Genomic DNA, 14,238 nt, shown 5'->3' on the forward strand with positions numbered 1-14,238 from the left:
CTTGTCTTACTGTGTGCAATGTGTCATGCTTCATCAAGTTAACTCTCTTGAGGCCACCATTTTTATTATTCTTGACTAAACTCTCCACAATATCTAAACTGAGTTTGAATCTGTATCATGTTTACTTAACAAGGTGTTTAGGGCAATCTTAGAAAAGTGTTGTAAACTTTTTCTATAGAAGTCACATATATGATTCAATCTTGATGAAACGGGTGATCTTTGCTATATGTAGGTGAAGTTTGAATTTAGGTCACACGTGTCATAAGACAAGGTCACAAGGTAATTTCTTAGAAAAACATTGTTACCACAAGCCGCATTAAAGACTTGATCTTGATTAAACACGGTCAGAATGTTTATCTTGGCAATATCTAGGCCAAGTTTGAATGTGGGTCCCAAACTTGATCACTAGGTAAAATCCTTAAAAAACTTTTTCCCTCTAGAAGCCACATTTGTGTCTCAATCTTAATGAAATTTGGTAAGAATTTTTTTATCTTGACAATATCTAATCTTGACCAAGTTTTACTCTGAATCAAATGTTTCCAATAACTAGGTCACCTTGTCAGACCCGAGGAAAACCTTGTTACATTTATGACTAAACTGTGATGAAACTTTGTCAACATTGTTGTCTTAACAACATCACAGACGTGTTCCAATCCACATGTTACATATGTCTATTTTACCACGTCAAATCTTGTACGAGCCATATGAGCACTCTAGAAGCAACATGTATCACTAAATCTTGATGAAACTTGGTCAGAATGTTAGTCTTGAATCTGGGTGAAGTGGAGCCAAAAACTAGGTCACCAGGTCAACTATTTTTTACATTAAACTTAGGTGAGCTCTTCAGGACCATCATGGCTGTCTTGTTATCCAATCTTACAGTTAGTGTATGGGTCATACAATCATAGTTGGGATGTTGTTGCTCTTTAAGGCTGGGGAGGGGGATAGGCAGATTCAATTAGGACGAATACAGTAATTGGAGATTTGGATAAGAAGAGAAGATAAAATGGAAACTAAGAAACAGCATTCTTTCTCATGATTATTCTAACTGACTGATGAGAGCACTAAAGTGTATATGTATTTCCCCACAGAGGCCTTGCAACAAGCAGTGGGAGATGAGCCAATGAGACTTCTAGTGACCGTTGATGAGGATGACTACAGAAGAGGGCGTTTAAAGTTGCTGCAAAACCTCACGTCTTGACACAACCCTTCGCAAAGACCATAGAAAATAGCTTTAGAGTTTGATGTCTTGACGATGAGAAATAACGGGTCTTTTTGAATGTTTTAAGGCCTTGTGTGTTGCCATTTGTTCAAAAGTGAAACATTTTAGATTGCTTCAGATCAACACACTAAAGACATGTTATCAAAATAATTCAAATTCTTCAAAACATGATTGTTCGACAATGCCAAATGAGGAAGATTGGTTAACTAAAAATGACATTAATACAAAAGAGATTTGCAAAAGACAATCCAAAATGCTTAAGGAAACTGATTACTTGACGGAAGCAGTCCTATGAAATTACTTCAGAGTCTCTGGTTGAACGTCTTTAACAGAGGAGTGTGTGTACAATTGTGTGAGAATTTGATATTATAATTATACCCCCACAAACGAAGTTTAGGGGGGTATGTAGGAGTGAACTTGTCTGTCGGTCTGTCTGTCGGTCCGTATTAAGTGTCCGCTCTCTAATTATCCCCACGCTTTTTGAAAAGTGTGGGGATATTGTGGTTATCTCCGCCATCCGTCTGTCTTTCTGTCCATCCTGGCCACTATCTTCTCTTACACTATAAGCACTAGAACCTTGAAACTTACACACATGGTAGCTATGAGCATATATGCGACCCTGCACTATTTGGAATTTTGATCTGACCCCTGGGTCAAAAGTTATGGGGGTTGGGGCGGGGCCGGGTCAGAGATTTTCACTCATTTTTTATGTCCCCCACTATAGTAGTGGGGGACATATTGTTTTTGCCCTGTCTGTTGGTTGGTCTGTTGGTTGGTCTGTTGGTTGGTCTTTTTGCGCCAACTTTAATATTTTGCAATAACTTTTGCTATATTGAATATTGCAACTTCAAATTTGGCATGCATGTGTATCTCATGAAGCTGCACATTTTGAGTGGTGAAAGGTCAAGGTCATCCTTCAAGGTCAGAGGTCAAATATAGGTGGCCAAAATCGCTCATTTTATGAATACTTTTGCAATATTGAAGATAGCAACTTGATATTTGGCATGCATGTGTATCTCATGGAGCTGCACATTTTGAGTGGTGAAAGGTCAAGGTCATCCTTCAAGGTCAGAGGTCAAATATATGTGGCCCAAATCGCTTATTTTATGAATACTTTTGCAATATTGAAGATAGCAACTTGATATTTGGCATGCATGTGTATCTCATGGAGCTGCACATTTTGAGTGGTGAAAGGTCAAGGTCAAGGTCATACTTCAAGGTCAGAGGTCAAATATATGTGGCCCAAATCGCTTATTTTATGAATACTTTTGCAATATTGAAGATAGCAACTTGATATTTGGCATGCATGTGTATCTCATGGAGCTGCACATTTTGAGTGGTGAAAGATCAAGGTCATCCTTCAAGGTCAAGTATATGGGTCAAAATTGCGCATGTAATGTCACTTCTGCAATATTGAAGCTAGCAATTTTATATTTGAAATGCGTGTGTATCTCAAGGAGCTGCACATTTTGAGTGGTGAAGGGTCAAGGTCATCCTACAAGGTCAAACATCATATAGGGGGACATTGTGTTTCTCAAACACATCTTGTTTTAGGTTATTTTACTATAATTTCTTCATTTCTACACCTATTGTCTTCAAATTGATACCGAACCTCTCTTATGATGATACGGTCAATCTCAACTATCCCCATTACCAACCCTGGGGCGCCCCGCCCACATATGCCCCGCCCACCCAAAATTGCAGTTTTACTATAATTTCTTTATTTCTAAACCGATTCACTTCAAATTGATACTGAACCTTTCTTATGACAATACGGTAAATCTCAGCTATGCATGGCCCCATTACCAACCCTGGGGCACCCCACCCACATAGGCCACGTCCAACCCAAAATTGCCTTTTACTATAATTTCTTCATTTCTACACCGATTCACTTCAAATTGATACTGAACCTCTCTTATGACAATACCGTTAATCTCAACTATGCATGGCCCCATTACCAACCCTGGCTGGGGCGCCCCACCCACATAGGCAGTGCCCACCCAAAATTGCCTTTTACTATAATTTCTTAGTCTCTACACTGTTTCACTTAAAATTGATACTGAACCTCTTTTATGACAATACAGTCAATCTCAACTATGCATGGCCCCATTACCAACCCTGGGGCACCCCGCCCACATAGGCCACGCCCACCCAAAATTGCCTTTACTATTATTTCTTCAGTTCTACACTGATTTACTTCAAATTGATACTGAACCTCTTTTATGACAATACGGTCAATCTCAACTATGCATGGCCCCATAACCAACCCTGGGGCACCCCGCCCACATAGGCCACGCCCACCCAAAATTGCCGTTTACTATAATTTTTTCATTTCCACACCGATTCACTTCAAATTGATCCAGAACCTCTCTTATGACAATACGGTTAATCTTAACTATGCATGGCCCCATTACCAACCCTGGGGTGCCCCGCCCACCCAAAATTGCCTTTTACTATAATTTCTTCATCTATACACTGATTCACTTCAAATTGATTCTGAACCTCTTTTATGACAATACAGTCAATCTCAACTATGCATGGCCCCATTACCAACCCTGGGGCGCCCCGCCCACATAGGCCTCACCCACCCAAAATTGCCTTTTACTATTATTTCTTAATTTCTACACCGATTTACTTCAAATTGATACTGAACCTCTCTTATGACAATACGGTCAATCTCAACTATGTATGGCCCTATTACCAACCCTGGGGAACCCCGCCCACATAGGCCACGCCCATCCAAAATTGCCTTTTACTATAATTTCTTCATTTCTACACCAATTCACTTTTAATTGATACTGAACTTCTCTTTTAACAATACGGTCAATCTCAACTTTGCATGGCCCCATTACCAACCCTGAGGGGCCCCTGGGTCAAACATGCGGCGTAAGGATACGCGTCGGCTTCTGCCGCGCCATTTCTAGTTCAAATAGTTTTCATCCGATCTTCACCAAACTTGGTCAGAAGTTGTATCTACATGATGTCTAGGCCAAGTTCGAACATGTGCCTTGCCGGGTCAAAAACAAGGTCATGGGGTCACTTAGTGCGTTTTAAACATTCAGCATGTTGTCCGCTCTCTAATTCAAGTAGTTTTCATCTGATCTTCACCAAACTTTGTCAGAAGTTGTATCTAGATGATCTTAAGGCCAAGTTCGAACATGGGCCTTGCCAGGTCAAAAACTACGTCACGGGGTCACTTAGTACGTTTTACACATTGAGCATGGTGTCAGCTCTCTATTTCAAGTATTTTTAATCCGATCTTCACCACACTTGGTCAGAAGTTGTAACTAGATGATGTGTAGATCAAGTTCGAACATTGGCCATGCTGGGTCAAAAACTAGGTCACGGGGTCACTTAGTGTGATTTAAACCTCACCATGTTGTCTGCTGTCCAATTCAAGTAGTTTTTATCCAATCTTCACCAAAATTAGTCAGAAGTTGTATCTTGATAATGTCTAGGGCAAGTTTGAATATGGGTCATGCCGGGTCAAAAACAAGGTCACGGGGTCACTTAGTGTGTTTTAAACATCACAATGTTGTCCGCTGTCTAATTCAAGTAGTTTTCATCTCACCAAACTTGGTCACAAGTTTTATCTAAATGATCTCTAGGACAGGTTTGAACATGGGCCATTCCTGGCCTAAAACTAGGTCACAGGGTCACTTAGTGCGTTTTTTAACATTCAGCATGGTGTCCGCTCGCTAATTCAAGTAGTTTACATCCGGTCTTCACCAAACTTGGTCAGAAGTTTTATGGAGATGATCTTAAGGCCAAGTTAGAACATGGACCTTTCTGGGTCAAAAACTAGGTCAAGGGATCACTTAGTGCGCTTTAAAAATTGAGCATGGTGTCCGCTGTTTTTTTTTGAAGACGACATGCAAAATATTATGTGTCAATGCGGCATATGGGGGTATTGGTCACATCTGTGACAAAGCTCTAGTTAAGCATTGGAACTTTATTGATTAAAGTCCTTTCATTATAAGTGCGTATGCAATGTTGATCAACCAAAGCTATTAAATAAAGCATTTATAAAAACAAACATACTGGATTTGAAATTATGTCAAAAAGGTAACATGGTATAATTGTGCATTTTATTATTGCCAATTGACACCAGGCATGCTTTGTTTTTAACCCTTTACCACTTTGATAATTATTTTGACGCATGTATAGTCCCTTAGAGAAAATTAAAAATTTAATTAAAGACCTTTCTTACTAGATTCAAGTTTTCAAGGCTTAAATTCCAACCCTTAGATACTGATGAGCAGCAAACAGCATAAAACCTGAACAGAATGCGAGTTACTCGCAGACTGTTCTGGTTTTATGCTGTTTGCCAATAGCCATTTTAACTTTGCTTCTGAGTGGTAAAGGGTGAATGTGTTCTGAACACTGCTAGTGTTTCTGCAAATGATGGTCCTTAAACTGACACTTCTATTACATCATGGCATATTCTCTTCAGAATAGGCTGGAGGAAACTAATGTTATCTGGGAACGTCAGACAAAGATCTATTGATAAAGTTAGAATAAAATCAGATTAAATCGTGCAATCTAAATTAAAATGTTTACTTGTAACTGAATGTTTTACAAGAATTAATTTCTGAGAAGAAAAACTAATTAAAAATTGATCAACAGAAACCGAAAATCAAATATTCAGAGAAAGCCTATCTAATTTGAAGAATTGAAACATTTGTTCAAAGGGATTTTGATTCTTATGTAAGACAATTTAAAAACAAGCCCAATATAATTGGCATTCACAATTATTATTTTGATACATACAATAAAGTTAACGTTTACATGTCAACACTATGCAATCGTTTAAAAAAAAGGTTTTAATGCCAGTATTTACATGACGTAAACAAGTTTGTATGCCCCGGATCGAATGATTTGGGGTATATTGTTTTTGGCCTGCCTGTCTGTCTGTCATTCTGTCCCATGTTTTGCGATAACTTTTGCAATATTGAAGATAGCAACTTGATATTTGGCATGCATGTGTATCTCATGAAGCTGCACATTTTGAGTGGTGAAAGGTCGAGGTCATCCTTCAAGGTAAAATATATGGCTTCAAAGCGGCGCAGTAGGGGGCATTATGTTTCACAAACACAGCTCTTGTTCTTCATTCAATACATAGTTCACGCAGTGTGGTCAGGAGCTACTCTGTCCGCTATTGAGGCCCGCAAGGTTTCGTGGTCACATAAGTGGACATTATGAATCATCATCAAGTTTCACGTTTTTATTGGACCATCGCCAAAATGCCTTGGACCATTTACATACAAGTTAACAAAATATGGCCAAATTGCATCAGTATATAACACTAAACAAACATGTTAATAGACATCAATTACAACGAGAAGCGTTCAAACATCGCGCACCAAAAGTGTATGCACTAACAACTCGGTAAGTAAAAACAAGAAGACTATTTAGGGTTTCGTACATTATTAATTTAAGAAGCAGCAAATACTTCTAATTTGTCGTAACGGAGTTTCATGGCATCTCCGTTAGTTATTTTGACAATTAGTGTAATTTGAAATGTAGCTAAAGTTGGCCAGTTGGATCGAATGCAGCATTTTGTTCTTATATTTATGCCCCCTTCGAAGAAGAGGGGGTATATTGCTTTGCTCATGTTGGTCTGTCGGTCGGTCGGTCGGTCCGTCCACCAGGTGGTTGTCAGACGATAACTCAAGAACGCTTGGGCCTAGGATGATGAAACTTCATAGGTACATTGATCATGACTCGCAGATGACCCCTATTGATTTTTAGGTCACTAGGTCAAAGGTCAAGGTCACGGTGACAAGAAATAGTAAAATGGTTTTTGAATGATAACTCAAGAACGCATACGCCTAGGATCATGAAACTTCATGGGTTGATTGATCATGACTTGTTATAGATTGAGCATGTCAAGGTATATGGATGCAGAGGCATCGCTGTTTGGATGTCATAAGGCCCATTATCGCATGACGCGATCAAAATATTCGCATTGTTTGTGACAGTGTGATTTCCTTAGACGTTATCAAATTAAATCTGAAACTATTTTTGTTAATAAACAAATTTATATGACGGTTCCGGGCATATTGTTATGTTATCATTGTTTGAGAATACATTTATTTTGATGCAGATTGTATTTGTTTATGTATTCATTTGTTGCACTAGGTTACGAGAGTGGATTGATTTGCATTTGTTGGGATTACTTTGTGAATCAATGTCACTCATGTTTGTTATAAACTAGAGCCTTTTCAATGCCGTGTCTAACAATACCCCACACATTGCGTCACTGACATAGCTACCATGGCCATTGCTAAATTCAAGGTCACACAACTCAGAAATAAATGAATCACTGCGTGTGAAGATTATGTCAGTTCATCTAAACTCTATGTCGATGACATTTTTCAAGTTTTAGTGATATAATACCTTAAAATGTATTAAAGTAGTTTGCTCAAACTTAATAACACTTAATTATTTTGCCATTAAGATTCTCAAACTCGATGTATCACTTTAGAAATACGAAATGAAGTTCGGCCCACAAACTGAGAACATTATATGCTCATGTCTTAAACATAGCTCATGTGAAAAGCGCAATAGTTAGGGACACGTTTATCACATGGCATATGAACTGTGTCTTGCATATCTACACTTCATGGAGTACATGTATATGTATTTCAAGAAATAATGAAGTTTGCGTAGCGAAAAGATAACATGTTAACTCTCTTTGTTTATGAAACTTAGGCAAACATTTGTCCCAATGATAGCTCGGCTGAGTTCGAAAATATTCATGGTTCGTCAGGCGGACGGGGCATTTACCATATATGGCTATTGGAAAACCTTGTGAACACTCTAGTTTTTTTTACATTTGCGAACGAAGTTTGAGAGAGAGTATAACACGTACTAGTAAATGGCTGGTTAAGATAACGTAAGCTTCAAATAAACAATATCCATACATCTGAAAAGATAGCAAACAATATCCATACATCTGAAAAGATAGCAAACTTTTCTTATTTATGCATGGAAGTGGAATATAATCTTGCCTCTAAAATGTGTAAGTAGGTTGTTTTGGTGCTTATTAACTTTTGAGTTATTAAATTTTATGGTGATTTAATCGAATTATTTCTCTCATGTGTTGCTTTTTACATTTGAATTAAGATGCAATGAGGTTACGGTAATGTTTATTCACACTTTGGTTTAAAAATTAGTTCTGGGCGAATAAATGAGTATGAACCTGTTTAAACACCCACTGTTTTGCATTGACCGTTTGAAGGCGGTGACCACAGCTTTAATAATGATTAGTGTTAAATGTCGTAGTATATGTACTGCCTTGAATTGCATATACAATAGGTAGTTTGCCCCAAATAACAAACTATATAGCGGACATTAATGTTTTTGTCAATTATATTAAATCAAAGATTAGCGGATGTAAACAATATTTCACCCCTGATATATCTCTTAAGTTACACCCATCATATATTAAATTTATTTCAGTAATTATCTATCCCCCGTCATTTAAAATGCAGTTCAATTTCCAGCCATACCAGCAAGAAAGTTACTAGCGTTCATTTCGTACTAAAATTCGCTCTATATCTCGACTTTACTCGCTGCGAAATTTCTTAGCGGGATGACCTAATTACAGCTCCACAAAGAAAATTTGCGGGGAGTAAAGTCGAGATATAAAGCAAATTTTACTACGAAATAAACGCTTATCTCCTTTTTACTGATATGGCTGGAAAGTTAGTGTCATTTAAAAATTAAACTAAAGTAATAAAGTGTATAAAACGGCGAAAAATAACTGTTTCGGCATGGACGTCGCCATCGTCGACTATCACGCGATTATCCCAGCAAATATGGATTTTAAATATGACCTAACGTCATCGGCTCTAACGTCACATCGTTGAATTAAAATTACTATTTAGTTACATGATACATGTAGTGTTTATTAAACGTAGAAATAACAATAAAACCATGATAATGATACACACGCAGACACGCACGCACGCACGCGCGCGCGCGCGCACACACACACATACATCCCACACCCAGATTAGTCAACCGGTTGAATTACAGATAAATGCGTTTTTCCTCGTAATGTCATTAACACAAGTTGAAAACAACTGATAGGCTAATGTACAACTCCCCTTTTTCAAGTTCCGGTCAGATTCCGCGTCTTTTCATGTTTAGCGTTCGTTTGGGCATGCATAACAACACCAGACGAGTCACGGAGTACCACCAATTAGCATCGTTAGACAAATCAATTTACTACTTGTAGATAAGAGACCATTGTTTCTGCGTATTCAAGCATCGCCGCAGTTGTCATTATTTATTCTCCACGCGACTTTATTTCTGAAATGTTCTCCCACATTGAACAAGTAATTGCTGCTATTTTCACATATTTTCCTGCTACGAGTCTTCAAAGTTGAATGAATGTATAAGTAACAATACTGTATAACAATCACACTTACAAGAGATACACTTGTATTTAGTTGGAAAAATTTAAAAACGTTTTGTTGATTATATAAGATATACAAACTTAACGTTAAGTCATTTCAAGTGTATGCATTTTTATCACATAAGAAAAGAATCACTTTCCAAAATACAACTACATACATTTGTATTGACACAAAGTAACTTTGATTCACGAAAATTCTACACTTCAACGTTTTCCTTTGCAACAATTGCACCATTAATGTATTTCGGATCCTACGGACTAATTCCACAGGACATCACAGACTGGTATGTCATGTAAAGTGCCGATCCTTAGAATCAAAGTATTGACAGTACTGGTGTGACGATGCTTTTGAATAGGATGGATATAAAAGCATAAATTTATGTTTATCTACATCACCACAATTGTGTATGTGGGTACGAAAATTTTGGGTACGAAAAAAAATTAGGTTCGAAGATTTTGGGTACAAAAAAATATGCCCAATCAATTGGGTACGAAAAAAATTTGGGTACGAAAAAAATTGGTACGAAATTTTTTTGGATACGAAACAAAAATGGGGGTGCGGGAAAGTAGGACCGTTGGGAACTTTACCCATTCAGCGAAACTGGGAAGCGGGTTACATTCTCGATCAAATCTTAAAATCACTACATTTGGGGTTTTCCCAGCGTCACAGCGTTTGAAGTGCTCCCTGGCAGTTTCGTGTCAGGTTCCTGTCCCGAACCTCTCGATAAATTGAAAGAGGACGGGAACCACGCTTCCTTTACCTTTATCAATGATATTCAGCGAGGTATGCCGATGGAGAAAATTTAGCTAACTCAATCGGACCGGCTCGGTCTTTTACATAGGTCGCCATTGTGAAGAATTTTTACATGGTATGCTAACTTAGACGTGCTGCTTCGCTGATCGTCAATAAAACCCTTTGTTGTAACAAGAAAACCTTGCGTGTCTAAACTTGAGAATCCGAATTAAAGAATCACGGTAAAGTTGTTTAAAAATGGACATTGGTAACGAGGTAATGAATGTAAAACAAAAACAAGCTTGGCTGCCTTACCACTCCAGGAAACCCGATACATTGTGAGCAGCGTAATACCATTCGAACAGCGTTGTGTAGTTTAGCGTGAACTTAAATAGGGTAAGAACATTGGACAAATAAAAAAAATAAAAGTCCAATTTGAAACAACTGTGTATTAACATTGATAACAAATGTTCATGTAGAACAAATCCTGACAAATATTCTTAAAAAATGAGCGAAATGTGGTTCCCTGAAGTCACTAAAGTCAACAATTTATATATTTACATATCTATTAAAAGTGGACATAGTATAACCACATTATATATCAGACAAATGATTCAAGTTTCTGAAATGATGTTGGATGAAATGCAAAGACTATCATAGAATGCATTATAAAGCATTAAAAGTACATTCGTATGCATATGTGCCCACATACACTTACTATAGGCCTCTACAAAGCAAAGCAATTGCAACAAAATGGCTGGAAATTAGGTTATTTTGTCATGAAAAAGAATTGTAAAGTCGCTGCTCACATAAGGTTTCATATTCTTCTCCAGATGGTATCCATGTTTTCCCAACATGGTCATTAAAAACGCAAATGTCTCCACAAAAAAATAGTTTTCTGGAGAAACCCTGCTGAGAGGTTATGGCAGACATGTGTAAGTTTGTATAAATCCTATAATTATTGTAGTGGGTTGCAAATTGAATAAGTTTTTCTCCCCTTAATGCCTGAACATGGCCCCTTTAGCCCGATCTTCTACTTCAGGGAGCCTCATGTCGCTCATTTTGTAAGAAAATTTGTCAGATTTTTTTTCTACATGTAGGCCAATACCTTTGTTATCAATGTTAATACACAGTTGTTTCAAATTGGACTTTGATTTTTTTTTCCAATTTACTTACCCTATGTAAGTTCACGCTAAAATACCAAACGCTGCTCGAAAGGTATTACGCTGCTCACAAGGTATCGGGGTTTTCCTCGGGTGTATACTTTTTTGACTTAGAAAAACAACTATTTTGCAACACTATACTGGCCAGAAAATTAGATGTCATGTTAAACAGACGTAATGAAAGTCCGTAGTAATCAAGAACAAACACTTTTCCTAAGAAAATTAAGATACTATCATAATATCTTATAGGGGCCTTTTTACAGATTATGGCATGTATTGAAGTTTGTCATTAAATGCTTTTTATATTGATAAATATAAACTTTGGATCTAAAAAGCTTCAGTAAAAAAATTAGAATAAAATTTAAGAAAGAAAAAAAGTTACCCTCAACTGGGCTCGAACCACTGACTCCGGCTCTGGAGTAAATGTCTATCGCTTAGACCACTCGGCCATCCGTGCTCATACAATGCATTTTATACTTTATAAAAGCAATTCTTGTATTTTCCCAAAAAATAACGACCACATCATAACTCTAAAAATTATTCAATCGTTTCGCCTTGCAACGCTTGAACATTTCAGGTGTTAAAATCGTAAACATGTGTTGTGTTCTGAGAAAACTGGGCTTAATTCATATGCGTAAAGTGTCGTCCCAGATTAGCTTGTGCAGTCCGCACAGACTAATCAGGGACGACACTTTCCGCCTAAACTTTTAGATTTTTGGTAAGGAGGGACTTCCTTGAAACTAAAAATACCATTAAAGCGTAAAGTGTCGTCCCTGATAAGCCTGTGCGGACTGCACAAGCTAATCTGGGACGACACTTTACGCACATGAAATAAGCCCAGCTTTCTCAGAACAAGACACATATGCATATCCTGGATATTTTAGAGCATGATACATGTTCAGTATTACTGTTTGGGAGCATGATACGTGTTCAATATTACTGTTTGGGAGCATGATACATGTTCAATATTACTGTTTGGTAGCATGATACATGTTCAGTATTACTGTTTGGGAGCATGATACATGTTCAATATTACTGTTTGGGAGCATGATACATGTTCAGTATTACTGTTTGGGAGTATGATACATGTTCAGTATTACTGTTTGGGAGTATGATACATGTTCAGTATTACTGTTTGGGAGCATGATACATGTTCAATATTACTGTTTGGGAGTATGATACATGTTCAATATTACTGTTTGGGAGCATGATACATGTTCAATATTACTGTTTGGGAGCATGATACATGTTCAGTATTACTGTTTGGGAGTATGATACATGTTCAGTATTACTGTTTGGGAGCATGATACATGTTCAATATTACTGTTTGGGAGCATGATACATGTTCAGTATTACTGTTTGGGAGTATGATACATGTTCAGTATTACTGTTTGGGAGCATGATACATGTTCAGTATTACTGTTTGGGAGTATGATACATGTTCAGTAATACCTTTTGGGAGCATGATACATGTTCAGTATTACTGTTTGGGAGCATGATACATGTTCAGTATTACTGTTTGGGAGTATGATACATGTTCAGTATTACTGTTTGGGAGCATGATACATGTTCAATATTACTGTTTGGGAGCATGATACATGTTCAGTATTACTGTTTGGGAGTATGATACATGTTCAGTATTACTGTTTGGGAGCATGATACATGTTCAGTATTACTGTTTGGGAGTATGATACGTGTTCAGTATTACTGTTTGGGAGCATGATACATGTTCAATATTACTGTTTGGGAGCATGATACATGTTCAGTATTACTGTTTGGGAGTATGATACATGTTCAGTATTACTGTTTGGGAGCATGATACATGTTCAATATTACTGTTTGGGAGCATGATACATGTTCAATATTACTGTTTGGGAGTATGATACATGTTCAGTATTACTGTTTGGGAGCATAATACATGTTCAGTATTACGGTTTGGGAGCATGATACATGTTCAGTATTACTGTTTGGGAGCATGATACATGTTCAGTATTACTGTTTGGGAGTATGATACATGTTCTGTATTACTGTTTGGGAGCATGATACGTGTTCAGTATTACTGTTTGGGAGCATGATACATGTTCAGTATTACTGTTTGGGAGCATGATACATGTTCAGTATTACTGTTTGGGAGCATGATACATGTTCAGTATTACTGTTTGGGAGCATGATACATGTTCAGTATTACTGTTTGGGAGTATGATACATGTTCAGTATTACTGTTTGGGAGTATGATACATGTTCAGTATTACTGTTTGGGAGCATGATACATGTTCAATTTTACTGTTTGGGAGTATGATACATGTTCAGTATTACTGTTTGGAAGCATGATACATGTTCAGTAATACTGTTTGGGAGCATGATACATGTTCAGTATTACTGTTTGGGAGCATGATACATGTTCAGTAATACTGTTTTCTCACAAATATTATAACTACAACGAAAATTTTCGAATCTGAAACATTTTTTTTAACAATGTCAATTTACTATAACCTGAACAGGCCCCTTTAAACATACATTCACACTATGTAGGAATACCATGCATACTGATTCCAAGTGTGTATCCATATTTACGGTTACAACAATATTTCAAACTTCAAATTAAGCAATACAGACGGAAAGTCACGTGGGCGTCAGTGGATAGGCTTCAGTTTTAGAAATAAATAAATAAATGAAAAAAACTCATCAGATTAAA

General features: G+C 37.3%; 1 protein-coding gene across 7 annotated transcripts in view; it reads left to right on the top strand.

Moving 5' to 3' along the window:
- LOC127861125 (death effector domain-containing protein-like) overlaps positions 1–14,238 on the top strand; it is a 90,685-nt gene that overhangs the window by 12,676 nt on the left and 63,771 nt on the right. Inside the window, exons 6-7 of one of the 7 annotated variants that reach the window (XR_008040078.1) lie at positions 1,092–2,428; positions 2,575–5,258. Coding sequence is in view for 1 of the 7 variants with exons in the window: in XM_052399501.1 (XP_052255461.1) it covers positions 1,092–1,201 (110 nt within the window). In the remaining 6 variants the exon portion in view is untranslated. Of the gene's footprint in view, positions 1–1,091; positions 5,259–14,238 lie in introns of those variants that run through there. The other 6 variants (XR_008040080.1, XR_008040082.1, XR_008040081.1 and 3 more) reach the window with 6 other exon arrangements.

Source organism: Dreissena polymorpha, chromosome 15 (genome assembly GCF_020536995.1).
Source record: "Dreissena polymorpha isolate Duluth1 chromosome 15, UMN_Dpol_1.0, whole genome shotgun sequence".
NCBI lineage: Eukaryota > Metazoa > Mollusca > Bivalvia > Myida > Dreissenidae > Dreissena > Dreissena polymorpha.